This window comes from Pygocentrus nattereri, chromosome 15 (assembly GCF_015220715.1).
Source record: "Pygocentrus nattereri isolate fPygNat1 chromosome 15, fPygNat1.pri, whole genome shotgun sequence".
Classification (NCBI taxonomy): Eukaryota; Metazoa; Chordata; class Actinopteri; order Characiformes; family Serrasalmidae; genus Pygocentrus; species Pygocentrus nattereri.
This window is the reverse complement of record NC_051225.1, coordinates 36236677-36260956: the sequence shown is the minus strand read 5'-3', so window position 1 is coordinate 36260956 and position 24280 is coordinate 36236677. Positions and strand designations below refer to the sequence as shown.

The window sequence follows — 24280 nt, the reverse complement described above, 5'->3', positions numbered from 1 at the left end:
TAAGGTCAGCAATGATGTTGGCTAATTAGTTCTGGATCACAAATGCAACTATGATGTGTCCCAAAGGTATTGGATAATCCTAGTAGTGTGTGAAATACTGATTCATCTTCTGAAGGTATGAGTTTTGTCTTTATAGTTATACTGGCATGCAACAAATAAATCGCTGCTGTTGGGACAAAGGACAAAACTTTGTATTTCCATTTTTGTAATTTTACATTTTTTTACATAATTTGAAAATGCTTCTCATTTACATTGTTTGTAAATTTCATGATGAATGAACCAAAAGAAACAGTCCAAAACGACTTGGAAAAAAATCTGGTTCCATTGACATACATTAAAAGTAAAGCAGGCTTTTTGCTTCTCCTGTAAAGTTACCATTTTGAAGATACAATGTTTTGTTTACGACAACAACAAAGTGCAAACAATACATTTTACATACAGAGCAAATCACACTAATTTCCTTCTCTCTCTTGTAGTGAGTCGCAGTCTAAGGTCAATTAGAACAGAATATAACGAGTTATTAGCCTTATGAGGAAAAAAGAGTGGAAAGAAAAGCCAGTCTCTTGGGGTTAACAGTTTGCTATCAGCCTAGCATGGAGACCGGCCTGCTTTCTGTGTGCACCACCTATGGCACCCTTTGCTCTGCCAGCTGCTTCAGCTTCTCATCTAATACTGATGGTTTGTAATATATACCATGTAAGAGATGCACATATTAGACAAATGACTTTCGGACATAAAAGGCCATTTAGCACCTTTTTCGGCAGGCTCAGAGAAGCTGCTGTGTGCTTTAGGTGCACTCGCTTTTATCTCATTAGGGTTATAAAGAAATTTTGACATCTGTCTATATATTGTGCGTTCCTGTTTTTTTTATTTTTTTATTTCAGCAAATACAAATATTTGGATTTACTTCAGCTGTTAATGCCAGTCCTATTAAAAGTGAAAGGACATCCCAGAATTCTGTGCATGCACGGGTAATTGTCATGTTGTTTTGACATGACATGGATTAAATTTTAACTGCTGGCTACGCTGCACGCTGCAAAATATGTGACAGCAAACAAAAAAAAACAAAGCATCACGCCCGGAAAAAGCGGACATCCTGGAGATTTCATCTGCTTTTAATGGAAAACAAACCCTGATGCCTCCGCTGAGAGACAATTATCTCTGAGCGCAGCGCATGTTGCTTAAGTTACATTACGAAGAGACACAGAGTCACGCTTAAATGTGTAAATGGCAAATTATTGCCATTAGCAAATGACTGCTAATTCTCCAATGGGCCATCAAATCTGCACATCCACATTCCTGTGCAGAGCTTTCCTTAATGACGATTGAGGCTGGGGACAGATGAATAGAAACAAGGCTGGAATGAATTTCGTTCACTCCAAGTAACACACAACTTCAGCATGATCCCTTCAGGTTTTTTCAAGACCACTGAAGGCCCACTTTGTGTGATGACAGATAGGTGGTGCCATATGCTGTATTGTGAACTGGATTCACCATGTTGTGTGCATGCATTGTTAACTGTGTTAAATAAGTGAGCAGGCACTAAACAAATACTTCTTTTTCTGGCTTTTGGCTAAAGTGTAGTTTCAGTCCACTTTATTAGAAACATCTACCTTGTACTTCCACTCACTGGTCACTTTATGAGCTTCACTCTTTCAGAGTTCCACTATTTTGGTGTACAGTCTGGAGTCCACCGGTTGCTATACAGTCTACCTCATTCATCATTGGTCAGTTTGTGACCGCAGACCCACTGTTGTGTAGACGTTATTTGGGTGGTGGTGCATTCTCAGCACAGCAATGAAACGGACATCTAAGTGTGTGTGGTGCTGGTACAAGCGCCACTGTTGGGTTGAGAGTGGACTACCACCTAAAAATAACCAGCCGAGAGCAGCTCTCTGGTTATAAACTGACCACTGATGAAGGACTAGATGATTCTGTGTATCATCAGAGGATGTACTGTCTCTAACTGTACACCAGCAAGGTGGAGCTACAAGAGATGTGGTCAGTTGTATGTGGTAGACTGAGCACATTTAAATGAATCCCTGTCAAAGCAATTGCAGATGTGTGTGGATTCAGGAAGGAAAGGTAAAATCCGAGTTGTAAAATAGGTTTTAGATAAAACACACCACACATTTGTATAAAAAGTGTGTACATCCCTGGTCAAATTACATGTTTTGTTGATTTTTCTGATAAAGAAATAAGTTAACACATCCTCTACAGAGAACACATTTTTGATATTTTTCTGCAAATGTAAATTTTAATTTCTAGGCAAAACTTAGACATCATTTGACCAGGGCATCCAAACTTTTGCACACGATACACACACACACACACACACACACACAGACATATATATATTATACATATATATATAAGAACGGTCCTAAACAATAGTAGTAACTGTTACTGTAGATGTTCTGCAGCTATATTTAGACTTGTTCACTCTGCAACTCATTTTCAGTGGCGTCCATACACACGGCCCACAGGTCAGAAGGTCACCAGCTGAAAAATGAATTGCACTTCTGCATCCCGCTGAACAAAAAGTCAGAATCAAGGGACACCACAGGGAAGAATGAGCGTTTCTAAAATGCACCTTTCTGAGAAAAACAAAGACTTCATTGGAACAAGGTGTGGTTCTAGTCAGCAAAAGGCCTCGATTGCTTTCATAGGGTTGAGTTACATACGTCCCATAAACCGAATGTAATCTGGGCTTGTCCCGGCTAAGCTATTAGAGCACAAGAGTCCAAAATATCTGAAAAATCACCAAACATTTGGCTACAATCAATGCTGTTTTGCATTTTATCATCCCTGCCACCGCTGCGATTCTCAATCAGAGCAGCTGCCTGCTGCTAGTTTGTTTATCGGCATACAAAACAAGATTACAGATCAAATATTCTTCCAGCACGAAGCTCTCAGCAGAATAGCTACATGTAGACAAACGCAGCATGGCTTCAGAACCAAACAGATCTGCATGAGGGACGTCCTGAGTGGCATCTCGCGTTCTATAAATTTCACAACGGATGTTGTGTTCTCTCTTCCCCTCATTAATAATTTAAGTGGATGATGGCGCCAGCAAACCACATGCACACACACACACACACACACACGCACACACACACGCACATGCAAGATAAAGTAGAAATGGGACTTTCACACTTGTGTGAAACTAGTAAAGAGACTCACTAAGCACCTTTAAAGAGTAAAAAAAAATGTATGCATTTGATTTTTCCGCAGTAACAAAACGTCAAAAGTATGGGAAAATTCCAGATTCAAGGCTGGTGCTGCTACTTTTTAGCAATGCTAACACACGTTTGTCCTCGTTAATAGATAATAGTGTGTCATACAGTGTTAGACACAACATAAATAAATCTATTTCAGATTTCCTAACAACTCCACATGGTGTGATAAATACAATATATTGACAAAAGTATTCGCTTGCCTGCCTTCACACACAAATGAACTTGAGTGAGATCCTATTCTTAATCCATAGGCTTTAATATGATGTCGGCCCACCCTTTGCAGCTATAACAGCTTCAACTCTTCGGGGAAGACTTTCCACAAGGGTTAGGAGTGTGTTTATGGTCATTCTTCCAGAAGCGCATTTGTGAAGTCCACTGATGTTGGACGAGAAGGCCTGGTTCATAGTCTCCACTCTAACTCATCCCAAAGGTGTTCTATCGGGTTGAGGTCAGGACTCTGTGCAGACCAGTCAAGTTCTTCCACACCAAACTGGCTCATCCGTGTCTTTATGGACCTGCTTTGTGCACAGTCATATTGGAACAGGAAGGGGCCGTCCCCAAACTGTTCCCACAAAGTTGGGAAACTTCTCCAAAATCTCTTTTTTGCTGAAGCGTAAACAGTTCCTTTCACTGGAATTAAGGGGCCGAGCCCAACTCCTGAAATACAACCCCACACTGTAAACTCCCCTCCACCAAACTTTACACTTGGCACAATGCAGTCAGACAGGTACCGTCTCCTGGCAACCGCCAAACCCAGACTCGTCCATTGGATTGCCAGATGGAGAAGCGTGATTGGTCACTCCAGAGAACACGTCTCCACTGCTCTAGAGTCCAGTGGTGGCGCTTTACACCACTGCATTCCACGCTTTGCATTGCGCTTGGTGATGTAAGGCTTGGATGCAGCTGCTCAGCCATGGAAACCCATTCCATGAAGCTCTCTACGCTGTTCTTGAGCTGAATTGAAGGCCACATGAAGTTTGGAGGTCTGTAGTGATTGACTCTGCAGAAAGTTGGTGACCTCTGCGCACTATGCCCCTCAGCATCCGCTGACCCCGCTCTGTCATTTTACGTGGCCGACCACTTTGTGGCTGAGTTGCTGTCGTTCCCAGTCGCTTCCACTTTGTTATAATCCCACTGACAGTTGACTGTGGAATATTTAGTAGTGAGGAAATTTCACGACTGGACTTGCTGCACAGGTGGCGTCCGATCACGGTACCACGCTGGAACTCACTGAGCTCCTGAGAGCGACCCATTCTTTCACTAATGTCTGTAGAAGCAGTCTGCAGGCCTAGGGGCTCGGCTTTACACACCTGTGGCCATGGAAGTGACTGGAACACCTGAAGTCAATGATTTGGATGGGTGACTGAATACTTTTGGAAATATAGTGTAAGTCATGCAGCTTCAACAATGCTATTCAAAGGGCTAAGAACTGTTAGCTACATTAGCCTCAAAATCCTAAAAAAGTTTTAACTTAAGATGCCAAACATGACTAAACATAACTTTTCATGCAACAGAAACTTAAATTTACCCCTTAAAATTTTGCCTTATTTTTAAATGTAGTTAAGCAGCCAAGGCACGTTTTAATAACTTAACTTTACTTTTTCACTTGTGCACTAGAGCTACGAGGCTAATAGCTAACAAGTACTTAAAGCTTATTTCACACCAATTACCATCATGCAAACTCCGTTATTCTAAAACTGCTACACTGTTATCTAGATCAAAGGCTTCCAGATTGTTCTAGCAATGCTAACATGAGAGAGAACTCAGAGAACTGAGTGTCATACAGTGTTCGAAACCTCATAAGCAAGTCTGAGGTCACTTAACAATATGGTTTGTTCAAGAAATACTGTGTTCTGGATGTATGGAAGACCATGCTAGGTGATCTAGCATGTTGCATGCTGGTCTGTGCTGTTTTTTCAGAAGGGATGAGCTGCAACTCCTTTCCTGAACCCCTCGTTTGCTAAAAATACAGCATTCCACTGTGGTAAAGCAGTAACAGGTTGTGCCTGTGATTTTTTTTTCTGAGCACTGAGTCCGTGTTGAGACATATGGCTTCATTTCTGCCTGTCAGCAGGTGGCCATGCTCCAGCCTTCACCACAGATGAGGGGAGAGATAAGTGTGTGTTGCCCCATTACTCCGCTTTCCTGTGAGGGAGTGACCGGCACCCCATCTCCACTGCTCCAAAAACCACTGGGCCAGTCATGCAGAGGAAGCCACAGGAGAAATTTAACCCTAAAAGATGCAGTTCTCCGGTGGCCACTTTACGGAAACGAGCAGAGAAATTCTGTGTGAAGAGTTCTAAACTTTCCAAAAAATTATAGCACATTTGTTTTGTAAGTAGATGAGAATGTTATTTGATTCTGATTTAAATGTGTTAAAGCTATTGCCGTGTGTACAGCCCTGTTTTTTTGGAAACAAGCAGTGGGTAGTGCTGTTGCTTCAAAGCAAGAGGAGGCAGGGTTCGATTCCCCAGCCGGGCGGGGTGCCGGGGTCCTACCTGTGAGGGTGCTACCTTCCTCCGGGTGCAGTCCATGCAATCAGGTGACTTAGAGATGCTAATTCAAATTTACCCCTTACATCAATCTTGCCTTATACTTAAATGTAGTTGTTCAGCCAAGGCATGTTTAGTCTCCTAGGTCTCTTGTGCTGGAGCTACAAGGCGAATAGTTAACAAGTACGTGAAGCTTATATGCCACCAATTACCATTTACCATGCAAACTGCGTGTTATTCTTAAACTGCTATGCTGTTATCTAGAAAACAGCACAGGTTTAGGCTTCAAGATGGTTTTAGCAATGCCAACACACTTTAGTTCATGTTCAAACAGAACAGTCTGTCATACAGTATCAGAAACCAGGCGAGAATGTGATGATTTAGGCATACAGTGTATGTGTCATACAGTGTCAGAGAAGCTTATTGTCCCTAGGTGTGAATGTATATGTCTGCCCTGTGATAGACAGGCAACTTGTCCAGGGCGTTTTCTGCCTTCCACCCAATGACCGCTGGGTTAGGCTTCAGCTCCCTCCATGACCCCACACTCGAACCTGTTCATAAGTCAAATATTAACGTAATTCACAAGGAATTTAGAAACTTAGACTCTAATTACACAACTGCCTTTAAATAGTGTAGTAAAGATACAAAAGTAATAATTCTCCACTCTTGAGGAGTAAAGCCCATCTTTCAGCACGAAGCATTCAGCACAGTCCCAATGTACATACCTGCTAATAAGCACCCTGAAGGACTACAGCGTACACCATGATTACAGGTTCCTACCCTAACCTGGCTCTCTTCAGGGCCAAAACAGGTGTTCTAGTCATGCATCACTTGATCTCTGTGCATATTTCAGCTCGTCCTTCATTCCGACCCACTTTACCAGCTCGTACAAATTGCCAGTTGTTTTTACAACTTTCTCTGAGATAACACAGAGCAGAGGTTTTAAAAAGCAACAAATAAACGATGTAATTTATCGACCAGGGCACGTTCAGTTCAGCATACAGCAGCGTCTCTATTCGATACATGTCACAATACAGCAAAAACAAGGAATGGCTGAACAAATATATTAATGTTTCTATTTCCCGTTTATTCAGTTACATTATGAAATGTCTGAATCAAAAGCTTCAAAGTGCCCTGATCTAACACTGTAACTACAAGCTAATCACAAGGTTATACTTTCATAAGAAACCACTCAACATGCTCACTAAGCAAAATATAAATTAGATTTTTGAACAGTTTTCTACAGTTTTGTATCAAAGGTAACAGCTTCAAGGCTGCTGCCAGCACAGTTTTTAGCTGTGCTCACATTTTGTCCTTGTTAATAGATAACAGTGTGTCATACAGTGTCCGAAACCACGTAAGCAAGTCTATCAGAGATTATTTTACAACTCCACATAATTGAGGCAACACTGTGATGATTTAGACATATAGTTTCCAAGACTTTTAACTAGCAGGCTAATAAGTTAGCCTTATAATGCAAATCTAACTAACATGTCTGGGCTGGCAGATTACTTTTAGAACTGAGCGCATTTTAAAGTTTTATAGTTTGGTGAAAATGATATCAGTGTTCCTTTTAATTTAAATGTAGTTAATCAGGACATATTTAGTATCTGAAGTCTAATACTTTACTTTTGCTCTGGAACTACAAGGCTATTGTAGCTAACAATACATTACATTACATTACATTATATTTAGCAGACGCTTTAATCCAAAGTGACTTACAAATAATGAGGTACATAGAACAAACATAGTCAGGCCTTAAAGGAGGCCAAAGGGTAATAGCAGGGTACAGAATATCCTGCAATCATGCAAACTGCACATTATAAACAGTTTTAAGGGGTTGAAGGATTCACAGAATTCATAAATGGATTGAATACAATACAGTGGTATCTCTATTTGATATGACAAAATAAGGTCTTGCTGAAAATTGGGGCAGTCGTGGGCTGGAGGTCAGGAAACCAGCCTCATGACCAGAAGGTCGTTGGTTTGATCCCCAGAGCCGACAGCACAAGACTGAGGTGTCCTTGAGCAAGAGACCTAACCCCCAACTGCTCCCCGGGCACTGTGGATTGGGCTGCCCACCGCTCCGGGCAAGTGTGCTCACTGCCCCCTAGTGTGTGTGTGCTCACTAGAGTGTATGTGGTGTTTCACTTCATGGATGGGTTAAATGTGGAGGTGAAATTTCCCCATTGTGTGAATAATAAGGGTCTATTAATTAATTAAATTTTTCGTGTTTCCATTCCCAGTTTATTAGAGCATTCAACATTATAAAGTGGAAAAAGAGAAAAGCTGTGCTTGTACGCTCCCCATTCCCTGCTGGTCTAAACTGATCTTGTGTTTGTTTAGCTGGTCACCCAGCATGATCATGCTAGCTGTCCGGCATTCCAGCATCCAAAACACAACACATGCTAGTTTTGTTGTTACAGCCTTAAATTCTACTATTATCCACAATGATGCGCAACACTCTGCACATAATTCAGCTTCAACATGGGTGCTATGACTGTTTTTAGCTATGTACGGTACTTTTGTCCATTTCTTGTGAACAATGTCAGAAACGACATCAGCAAATTTATATATGATGGTTCAGGCATGCAGTTGACATGATGCTGTTTAGCATGCTAATAAGCTTTCATTACTTGTTGGCTTTGTGGGGCAGACGTGGGCTGGACGTTAGGGAACTGGCCCTGTGACCAGAAGGTTGCTGGTTCGATCCCAGCGCTGACAGTACATGACTGAAGTGTCCTTGAGCAAGACACCTAACCCCCAAACTGCTCCCCGGGAGCTGTGGATAGGGCTGCCCACTGCTGTGTTGCTGTGTGTGTGCGCGTGTGTGCGCGTGTGTGCGCGCGTGTGCACGCGTGTGCACGCGTGTGCACGCGTGTGTGTGTGTGTATGAGTGGTGTTTAACTTCATGGATGGGTTAAACGCAGAGGTGAAATTTCCCCGTTGTGGGACTAATAAGTATTAATCTTCATTAGCCTTGGTGCTCGAGTTTAAAATGAAAAGATGCAAACTTCAGACCCCAAACCTGTCTTGGCTGATGTGCTACACTTTAACTTTTGGCTGAACCATCACTGTAACTCCTCAGCCGAGCTCCCACATCAGCTGCAGGTCTTCTCCCATTGCTAAAAGACTTGTCGTAGCATTCCATCGTCAGCCTCTCCAATTTTCAGGTTTTCATCAGTAACATCTGACAGAGCGCTAGTCTGCGGCTGCTGCTTGACAGAGGATGAATTACTTCAGCTCTGATGGATGCGGGGCCTGACGGAGTTGCTGTTTGTGGGCTGAGGGATTATGCACAGGCACAGAGAGATGGCTCTGTCAGCATCCACCTGCAAATTCATAACCTCAGGGCCTCTGGCGCTGCGTTTTGCGCCTTGGTTGCAAGTGATGGACAGACGTGTAAGCTTGCCAAGCAGCAGGGCTCACTTTATTACCAGTCTATGGAGTTCCATGGGGGTAATTTGCACTGGGCATGTAACAGTGTACACATGTATGTATGCATAGATACCCCACCCCACACACACTCACACACATACACAGTACCAGTCAAACGTTTGGACACACGCGATTCAATGCATTTTTCGTAACTTTAAAAATATTTTGATCTAATGGCTTATGCTTGGAATTTATTATTTAAATTTAATGTATAGATACAAATTAATTTCCAAAACTAAACATTTGGACAAGCATCCTCTAAGTTCTTAGCATGTACTGTGCAAAATTCAGAGACCACCTTTGATTTACTTGATTTCCAGTCAACAGGGCTGTTAAGTAAATGTTATTCAGGTAAAAAAAAAAAAGAAAACATTTAAGCATAAAATTACACAGGAGCCTCAACAACTAAATATAATAATAGCATCACTCTTTACATTTATTACAGCTTTTCAGGTGACTCATTTTTAGTTTCTCAAAGAAACCTGCAGACACACCTCCAAAGTTCAGTGTTAGAAGTTGGTTGCATTTTCTAATTCTCACAATCCAAGCAGTTCCAGACTCCAGTATGGAGTTTCCTGCTTTTTCACTTGTTTTTCTTCTACTTTACTCTTCTTTATGCAGCTGGATTATCTCATATCTAATCTTCTCCGAAATACCTCCTGAAAAATAGATGGCTTGTACTTAATTTGTACTTTTGACTGGAAGTTAGGTAAATGAAATGTGATCCCTGACCTTTGCACAACACTTTGTCTTGGCATGTGTGTTATTTCATAGTTTTGACATATTTACTATTATTCTAATACGCGTAAAACAGCAAAATAAGGAAGGCTTTGCTATATATAGGCCTGCACTGCACGAAAACAGCAGTAATCGTGACACAAATACCAAACAAACACAGTAATCGGCCCCAAACGACCTCGCTCTTTAGCCCTCCGGAAGCCTAATGCTAAAGAAAAGGCTGACAGGGGCTGCTAGCAATGCAACGTTTCCCCTCCATTAGCCCTAAGCCTTCCTTCCAGTCTGTATCATCACGGTAACGGCACCCACGCCTTACATATGCAGATAATGAGCCACGCCTGTCATAACAAATATCTTGGCACATTGGACTAAAGTCTAAACAAACAGCGGGGACTTCTCCCTGAACCCTAGGCCCTTTTCGAATCCCTCGCAATTAAAAAAGGGGGTCAAGGCGGGCCTATCATGTGGGCACAGTAATTGGAGCAGGCCCGTCTTTAGTAGTGGTCAGCGTCTGAAGGGAATGCCAGGGTCAGACGCTGGAGAGACATGCCAGGTCATATGTTCCTGATGGGCCAGTGATTTGTCTTACACTTTGAAGGATTTCCTCTGCTGCTCATGGGAGAACAACCATGAGAAATGGAGCCATTTATTATGTATGTTGCCTGCCACCAAATGCAGCCATTTCCAATTCCCTAATAAATATTTCTCTGTATTGCCAATCTGGAAGAGCAAAGTCTCTGCATGTCTTCCCGGGGGCGTGTTCGGTCCGCCACTGCATTTAATAACACAGCCAGACATGTGGCTCTGTCAAATGTCTTAATGCTATCAGAGAATAGCACTGACTGCACAACTTCTGATTGGTCAGTATAACAATTCCATACCATGTAGAGAGCAGCCAGTTGCACTCCTCACAGTTCTGGGCACTGGCAGTCGTGCAGAGTGGGTTCAAATTGTAGGCCATATCAGTGCTTTAATGTGTCTTAATGAAAAAATCTAATCTACAGTTTATCACATATGTAGTCAGTCAGCCAAGAAATGTTTGCAGCCTGAAGTTTGTTTCTGTAGCATGTATAAGTTCTCCATTTTCTCATATGTATGATTTATTTAACAATGTTTGGTCAGTAAATAATTCCACATAGCGTTGCTGTCAGAGCAAACACTGTATTCCCATAAAATAACTCATAATGTAAATATTCTTGGGTGATTTCTGCTGGTCTAAAATTTTAACACATCATGACAGCGACAATATGCTACTTAATTGGCTTTTTTGGGGCAGTCGTGGGCTGGAGCTCAGGGAACCAGCCTCATGGCTGCAAGGTCGCCGGTTCGATCCCCAGAGCCGACAGCACATGACTGAGGTGTCCTTGAGCAAGACACCTAACCTCCAACTGCTCCCCGGGTGTTGCGGATTGGGCTGCCCACCGCTCCGGGCAAGTGCGCTCACTAGTGTGTATGTGGTGTTTCACTTCACGGATGGGTTAAATGCGGAGGTGAAATTTCCCCATCGTGGGACTAATAAGGGTCTCTTAATCTTTACGTCTTTGCTATTAATCGAAAACGTGAAACACTGCAGAGATAATGAAGACCTTGGCTGTGAGTAGATGTTACCACACTGTGCAAAAATGGCCACAATCATGATGCAAATACACACCTAAACATGCTAACTGGCCTCTGGAAGCCTAATGCTAAAGAAACACTTAACAGCTGTTTCTAGCAATGCTAGTTTCCCCTCTATAAGCCATGAGCTCAAAAGCTCAGTGAACATGTTTGATGCCTGAAGCTGCCTCTTTCATTTTAGCACTGAGTCTAATGTAGGCAGTAAATATAGTTTATTATCTGATTAACATGGTGCAAACTTAAATCACACAATTGCTTCAAATCATGTTTGAGCTGTTAAGTGAACTCAAACAGACTTGCTAATATGGTTTCTGACACTATGACACACGGCTGTCTATAAACATGGACAGAAAATGTACTTTAAGTTTATAGATAACCGTATAACCTTTGGTGTCACACAACACAAGCAGATGCATTAAAGTGTGTTAAAAGAGGCAAACTTTGAACACCAAATATGTCTTGGCTGAACTATGTCTGAGGTGGGAGGGAATGCAAATAAGATTCTGCGCTAAACTATTCTTTTAATATAGCCTAACATCACAAAGTCTCACAGATTATATGATTAATTTAATAGACAATGTAACAGGAAAGTGTAGCAAGCCACCCCACTGATAGTGACACTATGGTACCATATTTCAGAAATCTTTGCAAGGTAGTAACATTAACAGCTTACGTTATCCCTTCATAATTCATTTCCAGCCAAGTTACAATATTAACATTCTTATACAGGGAAAACAACCCCCCCAAAAATCATTTAAGCACTCAAACGAAGCCTAACTAGACGACAAATGGAGGCAGTCCCCCTGCGGATATTAATCACTACATTCACTCATGATTTTCTCCCCTGATTTCAATATTCATGCCAATATTCCTGAACCCACAAACGTATTCATTTACATGGAAATGAGCCGAGATGGGGAACAGTGAGTGTCGTGACACTGTGTGGATGAAGGCGAGTCACAACGCTGAGCGTGGACTGGAATAGAAAAATCCCAGCCGTTCTCACAGCCAAGACCGCAAAGGTGGTTGTTCGAAAGCACGTGCGTGTGGGCAATTTGGCAAAGTGACATGTGCTTGTCACCCCTGTGGAATAGGGTGAAAAACTGGCAGTGAATGTGGTCAATTAAAACCAATTCTGCAACCCAAACTTTCAGAATCAAGATAACATGCCCCCTGAGATGGACTGGCGACCTGTCCAGCACCCCCCACCCCCCCCACCCCACCCCCCGCAACCCTGACGGAGAAGCGGCTTAGAAAATGGATGGATGGATGGGTGGATGGATAACATGCCCTTTCTGATACCTTTAGAATTAGCTAGAAAAAAGTCAATGAGTTAGTCTAGTCGGTTAGCCCTACACAGCAGCTGATGGTGCATCATGACTAATATCAGGTAAAAATGGTTAATGGTAGGGTGACCCATTCCAGGAATTTTGGAGTCAACTCCAAACCCAATTCCAAGTAACAGACAGCAGACACGAACATCTTCTCAACCGCTTATCCTTCTGGCTCACGGGGTCAGGGTGCTGGAGCATATCCTAGCAGTCATTGGGCAGAATGCAGGAACCAACTTAGACAGGTGACCAGCCCATCGCACAGACACACAGACATACACATTCACACTAAGGAGAAATTTTGCATGTCCAGTTAGCCTGACTGCATGTCTTTGGACTGTGGGAGGAAACCGGAGAACCCGGAGGAAACCCACGCAGACACGGGGAGCATTAAGAATAGTATATTAATTTTAAGTGAACTTTTAATGTTAATGTTAATGATTTAATGTTAGTTGAGCCTCCTGAGCCTCCTCTGTCAACGCCTTCAGTTTTTAGCACTGGCAAAGTTGATCTGTAACGACTTTTAAAGCATATTTTACTGTTTTTTTACTTTGTCCAAAGCAAAATACAGCCAGTCTATGTGAGAGTTACATTAGGACACAATAGGCTTCATTTACCAGTTTTTTCTTGAGAAAGTTTAGACAAAGTGTACATCAAATGTGTTCTTAAACCTCAGAATTGCACCTTTGCGCTCTTGAGGGTGTGTACATTCTGTTCTTACCTAAGAAAAAATCCCAAATAAGAAAAAATTACATTGTTTTATAAGATACATTGACTCCATAAACCTCATCTTGACTCTACTTCATCTTTCTATTTTAAAATGTGAAGTTAAGGAAAGGTATGCAGGCACCTTCCCATTCCTGATGCCACTCCCAGCCCTGGGTGTAGGCTTGTAAACATTAGGTTACAGGCTAATATAAATTCCATGTTCACGTATTAGGTTTAAAAACGAACAGGAGGTGTCTCACAAAGCATATTTAGGGTTCCTGACTGCAATTGTTAGGTTTATGGAAATGAAACTTGGTCAGGAACGCTTAATGTGCCTTAGTCAGGAATTTTATAACAAACTTTAACAACTTTCTCTGTTGACATTCATTTCTTCAACTCATTGAACTCAATGTATTGAATTACATACCACTCCTTGAGGTGCTACACATTTAAAAAGGAAAAGGAACTGACCCGAAAAGGAACTGAGATGACCTGATTGGTCCAAGACCTGTTAATGATCCAAAATCCCGAATTAACCCTGGCAGATGCTATTGGCAGAGCACTACAAGCATTCAGAAGTCTTACAGACAAATCGCTTAAATTAAAAAGCTCTTTTCCACCACAAGATACAGAAGTTCAGAAGTTCAGAGAGGCCATGAGGTAGGTATGATTTACTGGATTGTTATTTTGAGAAAAATTGAAAAGAAAATCTTGAAATAACAAATTATCTTGTTATCTTGAGATAACAAATTAATTATCCTGTGATTTTGCAATTTTGTCATGTTGAAATAACAAGATAAATAACTCGTTATCTCAAAATAACAATTTTGTTATCTTGAGATAATGAGTTATTTATCTTGCTATTTCAAGATAACAAAATAGGTGTCTTGAAGTAACAAGTTACTTATCTTGTTATCTCAAAATAACAACCCACTACCTTGTGGTTATAACTACCTTGTGGCCTCTCCAGGATTCCATAACATGAAGACAGGATTGAGGAATATCTGTAGAAGTCTGGAAAGCCATGAGATATTTATGATGTTTTGGGTTGTCATTTTGAGATAATGAGTTCATAATCTTGTTATCTCAAGTTAACAAAAGTGTTATCTTGAAATAACAAGTTACTTATCTTGTTATCTCAAGATAACAATCCATAAAATCACAGCAACAGCTCATGGCCTCTCCAGACTTCGGTAAATATGTACCGTGCGGACCACCGAGCACAAAGCACACCGCACCTGTCCATGCGGTCTCATGTGGCTGATGAACGAACAGCACCTGGCTCCAGTGGCGAGTTGACTGTGTTGAGGTGAGGATGGTTTGATGTGACACTGTGGCTGTGTGATGTAACAGCCTATGTTTAATGTGGTCTGTTGAGAAACCATGAGAACCTGCACACTCGGTGTGAGTCACTCATTATCAGAGATGATTTACACGCTGTACATGAAGCCTCCAGAGGACATTCAAACCTCCTGAGTCACTCAGCTCACCTGACTGTCAGGTGAATTAATATTCAGCCCAACTGCAAAAGAACTAAGTACTTCTGTGTTTTCGCTGCTGTCAGATCTTTACAACAGTATTAACTTTCATTACACCTGCTTATCACATTCACACTGAGCTATCTTTATCACACTTACCTGCCTTAACCCCACCACAGCAGACCCCCGGAGAGAGGGGGGGGGCAGAGAGACAGAGAGAAGGGGGGGAGAAAGGGGGGGTGGGAGTGGGGGGAGAAAGAGAGAGAGAGAGAGAGAGAGAGAGAGGGGAGAGAGAAGGGAGAGAGAAGGGGGGGAGAAGATGGGCTGGAGGGGAGAGAGAGAGAGAGAGAGAGAGAGAGAGGGGAGAGAGAAGGGAGAGAGAAGGGGGGGAGAAGATGGGCGGGGGGGAGAGAGAGAGAGAGAGAGAGAGAGAGAGAGAGAGAGAGAGAGAGAGAGAGGGGAGAGAGAAGGGAGAGAGAAGGGGGGGAGAAGATGGGCTGGAGGGGAGAGAGAGAGAGAGAGAGAGAGAGAGAGGGGAGAGAGAAGGGAGAGAGAAGGGGGGGAGAAGATGGGCAGGGGGGAGAGAGAGAGAGAGAGAGAGAGAGAGAGAGAGAGAGAAAGACACAGAGAGAGGGAGGGAGAGGAAAAGGATAAACAGACAGGTGATGAGAAAGAGGTGGGGGAAAGACAGAGGAAAGAAGAGAGGAGAGAAATAGAGAGAGGAGAGAGAGCAGTCAAATGAGAAAGAGAGGAGAAACAAAGGGACGGAGAGAAAAAAGGACTGAAAGAAAAGGAGAGAGAGGGGAAGGAAATGAGGAAAAGTGTAATCAGAGAGGGGAGATATAGAATGAGAGAGAGGTGGGGAGGACTATAAAGAGGGCAGAAGAGAGAGAGGAAAGAAAAGAGAGTAGGAAAAGGAGAGAAAGGGAGAAAGAGAGAGAGAGAGAGAGAGAGAGAGAGAGAGAGAGAGAGAGAGAGAGAGAGGGAGGTATAGACAGAGGAAAGAAGAGAGACAGGAGAGAGAAAGCAGGAGAGAACTTGTAAAGAGAAGAAAAGGACAGAGAGAGGACACAAAGAGTTAAAAGAGAGAAAGAGGAAGAGAGAATAAGCGAGAGATGAAAGAGAAAGAGAGAGGAGGAAGAGAGAAGAGAGAGAGGTGATGAAAAAGATGAGGGGGAGGAATAGACAGAGAGAAGAAGAGAGAGAGGAGAGAAACAGAGGGGAAAAAGAAGAGAGCGGGAAAAGGAGAGAGAGAGAGGAGACAATGAGTTTAAAGACAGAAAGAGGGAGAGCGGAAAAGGAAGAAACAAGAGAAGAGGAGAGAGAGGAAGAGACAGAGAAGAAAGAGAAAGAGAGAGGGAAGGAAGGAGGGAAAAGGAAGAATAGACAGAGGGACGGGGGGAGAGAGAGAGAGAGGAGGAGAGAGGGAAAAATAGATCGAGGGAAGGAGAGAGACAGAAGAGAGAAAGAGGAATAGAGAAAAGGAGAAGGGAAAAGGAGAAGGAGAGAGTGAGAGAGGAGACAGAGTTAAAAAAGAAAAAGGGAGAGAACGAAAAGGGAGAAATGTGTGAGAGAGACAGAAGAGAAAGAGAAAAAGGAGAAAGAGACAAAGAGATGAGAGACAAAGACAGAGGAAAGGGGAGAGAACGTGAGGAAGACAAATGAAAATGAGAGAAGAAGAAAAAAAGAGTGGGGAAAGACAGAGAGAGGAAGAGAAAGAAAGAGGAGAGAGCATCCATCAAGCCCCTGAGCCAACGTCTATGACAGATGATTTTCTAAAGAAAGGAAAAATAAAGCAGGGATGAAGGGAGGAGGTGATGAGGGAATCAAGCATGCAAAAGAGAGTGAAGAGAGTGAGCGGATAAGAGGGACAGGGACTGGGCCTGGGGCGGGGGGTGGTGGGGTTGGAGGGGGGGGTTTTAGGGGGGCTGCAGTAACAGGACATCTGTCAGCCTCCACCTGTCTGTAAGTAGGTCAGACTGAAGCCAGCCATTCTGGCTCAGAGGTGTTTAATGTACAGCCCAAAATAACCTTCACTCAGGAAAAGCAGGATTATACCCCAGCGCTCACGTCCCTTCCACCCTACAATAAACCAATTACCACTGGCCCAGAGGTCCGACTCTATCCCAGCGAATCTCAGCCACGATGGCATCTCAGCCTCAGCCCAGACAGTTTCCTGCCCTCATGATGCCCTGAGACCTGAACAGAGCTCAGCAAGTTAACCACTTACTTGTTTCTACACTCTGTCCATGTCATCACCTCTCCTCACCATATAGGAGCACTTTGCAGCACTTTCCTATTCTACGATGGTCAGGACCCCCACAGGTCCCCCACACAGCAGGTATCATTTGGAAGGTGGGTCATTCTCAGCACTGCAGTGGCACGAGTGGATCAGACACAGCAGTGCGGCTGGAGTTTTGTCCACTCCCTGTCCGCTCTATTAGACACTCCTACCTTGTCGGTCCACCTTGTAGATGTAAAGTCAGAGACGACGGCTCATCTGCTGCTGCACAGTTTGAGTTGGTCATCCTCTAGTCCTTCATCAGTGGTCACAGGACGCTACTATTCTCAGTCCAGCAGCGATGCTGAAGTGTTTAAAAACTCCAGCTGTACTGCTGTGTCTGATCCACTCAGACCAGCGCAACACACACCAACGACACACCACCACCTCATCAGTATCACTGCTGAGAATGACCCACTACCCAAAAAATACTTGCTCTGTGAGGGTCCCGTGGGGGTCCTGATCATTGAAGAACAGGGTGAAGAAGGTATGTAGAGACACAGATGGACTACAGTCTGTAACTGTAGAACTACAAAGGGCTTCTATATGGTCAGGGAAGCTAATAAAATGGACAAAGCAGCGGTGTTTATAATGTTATTGCTGGTCAGTGTACTGTATTGAGTGTGTAACTTACTTATCAGCCCCAAAACACAACACGATACGTTAGTGTACATAACGTCCTTGAGAACCTTGAGGCGATAACTGATGGTGCCAAATAAACCGGTTACAGTGCATTTCCTGTCGCAGCCCTATTTTCTTCCAAGATTCAACTTATTGACAAAGCATGTAGCAGTTTTAAGAGTCTACATTGCTTCAGTAACACTTTACTAGCACCCTGCTACACAGCAAAGGCATAACCATGCTATGATGTCACAGCAGATCAGATACTGTCCCTTCACACAACACAGTCTTGTGTTACATTACTGGTAATTGTCACAACAGTTGTCATGATCTCTGACATGTGCTAACTGGAGTCAACAGCAGAAATTAGCATGTGACATAATCTGTCACAGATCAAACAACATAGCATCTGTTGTGCCAGTTATCAATAACGGTAACATGACACAGTCATATTTCTGAACAAAGTAAACAACTCATGATAGCATGTGTCATCAGATATGGCATGTTGAAGTCAGTGTTGGCTAGCAGGGTTTAACTGAAGTGAAAAAAAAAAGTTTATATTAATTAATGTATTTTTATATACCCGAAAAAAAAAGGTTAACAACATCATTAGCAATGTTGCCACGTAACAGTATGTGATATAATTTCTGTCTGTACTGTGCATCCCTGGAAGAATGTTGACTCAAACTACACTACGTAAGAAATGGGGATTTGGAGACCTCTCTGGTGAAAATGTGTAATTGCATGCAAAGTGGCTTGTGTTCTAGTCCCCTTCCCCAAGCGGATGAATCAGATGACTGAAAGAGAATTCAAAGGGAAGTCAGTCAAACTTGAAGGCGTGTTTTCTGAGGATGTGAGTGAAACATCTATTATTGTCATCATATTGTCCTCAGTATCATGTTGATTTTGAGATCATTTGAGACCTAAACATTGATCTGGAAGACAAGCGTTGAGAATGTTCTCAGTACTGGCACCCAAGTGGTGGAATGAACTCCACTGGCCGTCCGTACAGCAGAGTCTCTTGCTGTCTTCAAATGCAGACTGAAGACTCATCTCTTTACACAGCACTTAAATGACCACTGAATTATAAGCTGCATTTATATTTTATTTTATTGCACTGTGTATTGTAGTTTATTGTATTGCATTGCATTGAATGGCACAGAGTTCTGTGTTTAACTCTCAGTATCTACAGTAACTTTTTGTTTCTAGCAGTATCTGAGCTCAGGAACGTCCTTCTATCTAACCTGTTGGTAACTAGCAAAGATACTTTCTCTAGATAGACAAAGCACTTCTTGTAAGTCACTCTGGATAAGAGCGTCTGCTAAATGATGTCAATGTAAATGTAAATCTGGACCTTCTTTTCAAGCCTATGCGTGTGACGTTAACATGTAAAAGCGTATGACGTGGTCAGAAAAACTCGACCCGACACCTCAGACTTTAAATGCATTTTTCAGGCTTTACAGGGCGATTCACAGCAGTGCAAGTACACCATATTAACTCACTATTGCTATTTCTTTCCATTTAGGCACTAATCCTTGCAGCTTGAAGAGCGCAATGCATGATCAGCATGAGAAAATCATGAGCTACAGGTGCTTTATGAGGATCATGACAAGCATTAAACGTAGCAAGTTCCATCTTAAATGAACTCCCATTGAACCTCAATCCTTTTAACAGCCCCTGAAACAGATATGTACATGCTTTCTTATCTGGTGCTCTCCAGTACCCCATCAGAACCAAGTACAAGCTGGGCACTGAGTGCACGATGTCACTAATTTCATTAAAAACCCGCGTTCTGCAGATGCCTCGCAGCTTCTCCGCCGTTAATTAACAACTCATTGACAGCGAAGGGTCAGAGAGAGTCTCCAGACACCAGCGCCTGAAGAGTGGCTGCTCTCTGAGATTTCACACGCCGTTTAGTGGCTGATGGATAGGAATAAAGAACCACTCGTTTGTGCAAACCACAATACGAGAACGCTGCTATTCCACTGCAGCAAAACAAAGGAGGGAAAAGAAAAAAACAAGTCAGTACCAATGGGCTTTGAACGAACAATGCACTGTGGCTGCCATGCGCTTTCCTTCCACTGCTGCTGGGTTTCAGGGTGGCTGCTGCTGCTGTTTTCAGCCACTTTTGTCCATTCTAACCATCTCAGAATCACATAAGCACTTCTAGTTAAGACTACTTCACACCTCAACACAGTTTGTGGAAGGATTTGATGTATGAAGCTCAATAAGCCTTCATTAGTTGGTTATGGTGTGCAGCTCCAGTGCAAAGCTTCAGACAACCAAACATGTCTTGGCTGATTTATTGTGCTGGCACAGTGACGCCAGTGTGCCACAGGCACAGCAGACGCATTCTCCACTGCTGGAGAATCCTTGTGCTTCAGCAAGAGAAGAAACAGGCCGGTACAGAGGGATCTAAACAGCTGAGGGCTGCTGGCCGGCCTCCAACTCCAGCAATGATTACGAAAAAGGCTGAGGATCCAAATGCAACAGGCTAGTTCAAGTGCATTCTTTTGCATGTGAAGCTCAGTGCACGCCAAATCGGCCTGCAGCACACACATGCAGCCAGCTTCTTTCATGGCTGTCAGTAGCTGGAGATCAGCGTTGTCGACCAGCTGCAGGATTAAAGCCCTGACTGGTGAACGCACAACATTTCACACAGAGCACACTGTGGTGATGCTTATGATCAGCACCAGTTACAGTCAGGTGACCGATACTAGGCTGTTAAGCATCACCTACCAAACAATGAAAGTGCTTCTCACTGACGTTCCTCGTGAAGATGTGTGTTAAAGTTTTGGCCATTTTTGATGTTCTTCTACACTCACTGGTCACTTTATTAGAAACACCTACTTTGTGCTTCCTCTAACTGGCCACTTTATTAGAAACACCTACTTTGTGCTTTTACTCTCTGGCCACTTTATTAGAAACACCTACTTTGTGCTTTTACTCTCTGGCCACTTTATTAGAAACACCTACTTTGTGCTTCCTCTAACTGGACACTTTATTAGAAACACACATCTTGTTCTTCCTCTAACTGGCCGCTTTATTAGAAACACACACCTTGTGCTTCCTCTAACTGGCCACTTTATTAGAAACACCAACTTTGTGCTTTTACTCTCTGGCCACTTTATAAGAAACACCTACCTTTCCCACCTCAAAGTCCACCTTGCTGGAGTACTGCCAATCTCCAGCCCTTCATCAATAGCTTGTTGAGAATGCTTAGTGTTCAGAAACTGACCATGGATGAAGCAGAGGGCAGCGGGCAAACAGGGCATGACAGACTGTCTACAGTGTGTGAGTGTACACCTGTATAGTGGACATATAAGGCAGGGGGTTCTAATAAAGTGGCCAATTAGTGGAAGTACAAGGTAGGTGTTTCTCATAAAGTGGCCACTTAATGACTGGAAAAGCACTGCATGCATGTGGGACAAAGCGCTATCGCAACACGAATCTCGCAGAGAAACGAGATGAACTGTGGTCTTACCTGTGGGCTTCATGATGAAACATGCAGCAACAGATGTTCTTCAGCATCACAGCGCAGAAGGGTCCGTATGGCGGAGACTGAATTCGGAGGGCCAAACATCTCCATCCCTCTACACACATCAAAACACTGTGTGCCTTCTGCGCTGAGGGGGGGCAGCACTAGCCAGCAGAGCACAGGTTTACCTCGTCTTACCCCTCCGCTGAGGGTGGGTGGGGGTGTCAGTGGAGCATTTGCCTCCCTTGCCCGTGTGACGGAGCCACTCTCGTGGACACAGCCTTGCGTTCGAGCGCACGGATGCGCGCTGGAGACAATGCACGCGCTGAGAGACACGATGTTCTGCGCGTTTGGAGACGAGCCGCGCTCGCGCTCGCGCGCGCTCAGCTGAAGCCTTTGAAGCAATGGAAGTGTTACAGCTTCCTAACTCAGCACAGCCTGCCTACATATGCAGTGTTTCCCCGCCAAGGGCTGCTTTCCAGAAACACTCACCTGCGTCCTGGGCGCGCGTCGAGGAGGGATGAGCGGGAGCCGCACCTGTGGACGTGTCGCTTCTTCTCTGAACGTCCAGAAACAAGATGCATAAAGAACTCCAGAGCAGCACCAAGGCGGAAAACCGTCCGTGCGCTTCGCGGAGGAAAACGCAAAAGCAACCCAAACGCGGCTTCTGCACGAGCCGGTATTTATAGTGAGCGCCCGAGCGCTGTTTACAGCGTGCTGGAAGGGTGGGAGGGGTGGAGGAATGAGGGGTGGGGTCAAGTCGAAGGGCCACGCCTGCTGACAGCTGACTGGCTCGCCGTGCTTCAGGAGCTGCGCGCTGATTGGAGTGGGTTGGGGAAATCCCTCGGCCACGCCCCCCAGCAGATGACAGGCTGCATCGCCGTGCGGCTGCTTGGATTTCATTTACAGTAACGGGTCGCTGCGCTCTATTAATGCGCTCCTCAGCATTAAGAAAGAGAAGGATGACGCGGTGGAGCTTTTCAGAGACATCACTCTAACAGAAATGACAAAAACAGGTGGTCAGTCCAGTCAAGTCTGAGCCATTCCATGTTTTCCCACTGACTCACCTGAACCAGGTAGTCCTCTGGGTTAGCCAAATAGTTCCAGTCCAAAGTTGTGGATTGACCAGTAGGAAGCTTTCTGGCTAAGAACTCCTGCTTTGTGAAATTACCTTCCTGAGACCAGTTTCCCAAAAGGGTCACACTATTGAAGGGCAGTTCCACCAAATTTAACATTTATTATAATAATAATAATAATAATAATAATAATACATCCATCCATTTTCTAAGCCGCTTCTCCCTCAGGGTCGAGGGGGGGGTTGCTGGAGCCTATCCCAGCGGTCATCGGGCGGAAGGCAATAATAATAATAATAATAATAATAATAATAATAATAATAATAATTGTAGTTGTTGAGATGTGAGCACAGTCAGAATGATCTGACGTGTAGTGGCACATTGTAGACACACTTACTGACTCTTCTTTACAGTGGTGGTGATAGGAACCAGGAGTCACCATGTCCACAACACAAATATAGCCACTTTATTTACTATCCAAAGTCACCTGTATGTGTCTTCTGACTTTTTAAATGGACTGTTGATGATGGTAAAATTGTGATGAATCTGAAAATGTATGTTCCTGGGTGTATCATTTTAGGCCTCAAAACAACTATCATACAAACATTGCCTCCGACATCAGGCAGTGCCTTCATAATGGTTTAATGTCATGACTGTGAGGGAGTGTTTAGAGGTGGACGTCTGGTTCCAATCACCACCACTCTTGACAACTCTGACTCAGTACGTTTCTCCAGAACAGAGCAATCACCCAATTGTGCTTAAATCAGTGGCATTTCCCTTTAAGATAAGTTTCACTAGTAGAGAGAGTGTTTAATGTTACACTCACTCTACCACTTAATAATGCTGTGCTAAGATGCTTTCAGGAAACCCAGCCCTGGGCGTTATTTCTTAAAGCAGGGTTTCCTAGTTAGCCACATAATTTAAGCCAAAAGATGAAGAATGTCCAATAAGAATGTACCTCAGCTCTTTTCCTATTGGAGAGGCTTGACTTTGGCCTTGAGTTATCTGGCTACACTGAGAAATCCTGCTTTGTGACTGACCACCAGATTGTGGGGTCTATCAAGGTATGGAGAGCACTATTAATGATTGGAGTGGCCAGTTTATTAGAAACCTCTACCTTCTACCAACCCTTCCTGGCTATTTTATCAGAAACACTCAGCATTTAGGTGCATTTTGTAGGTGTACTGTTATAGAATGTATCTGTTGATGCCCCTCTCTACCCCATTCATCAATGGAAAGGGTCCACCACAGGACCACCACTGTCTGGATGGTGGACCATTCTCAGCACAGCAGTACACCCTGACATAGTACATGTGCTTGGTCCTGGTATGACTTGTACAGCATAGCTGGAGTTTTGTCACATGAATGCCATTGCTGCTTGAGTAGAGAGTGGACCTCCACCCAAAAATGTCCCGCCGAGAGTGCTTCTCTGGTCAGAAACTGACCTAAAATGTGATTGACAAGGTTGGTGCCTCCAATAAAAGGTTGGTATGTGTTTCTCAATCAAGTTCCTGCGAGCATTTTCCCGCTCTAACTCACTCTTCATGAAGCAATGTGCAAATCATGATCATCAGGTCTGTTAAGTCAGGAAAGCACTAAAATGTGAAATGAAAGGTGGAGTGCTTGAGAAACGCTGCTTTTCCCCGAAGCCCTCTTGTTCATCTTCCTTTTTCTATTTGTTCCCCTGCACCACATCAGCACTCGTTGGACTTTTTCTCTAGCTTAACAGTTGCACTGTTGTAGATTAGACACAGGCACGCATTTCAGTCTGAAACACTCTCACGAT

General features: G+C 43.6%; 1 protein-coding gene across 4 annotated transcripts in view; it reads right to left on the bottom strand.

Annotated features, from left to right (window-relative positions):
• LOC108428522 (cell migration inducing hyaluronidase 1) overlaps positions 1 to 22103 on the bottom strand; it is a 187955-nt gene extending 165852 nt beyond the window's left edge. For 2 of the 4 annotated variants that reach the window (XM_017699577.2, XM_017699576.2), the window contains exon 1: positions 21914 to 22103. Coding sequence is in view for 2 of the 4 variants with exons in the window: in XM_037545477.1 (XP_037401374.1) it covers positions 21428 to 21440 (13 nt within the window). In the remaining 2 variants the exon portion in view is untranslated. Of the gene's footprint in view, positions 1 to 21427; positions 21777 to 21913 lie in introns of those variants that run through there. The other 2 variants (XM_037545477.1, XM_017699575.2) reach the window with 2 other exon arrangements.
• Between the last annotated feature and the right edge of the window lie 2177 nt (positions 22104 to 24280).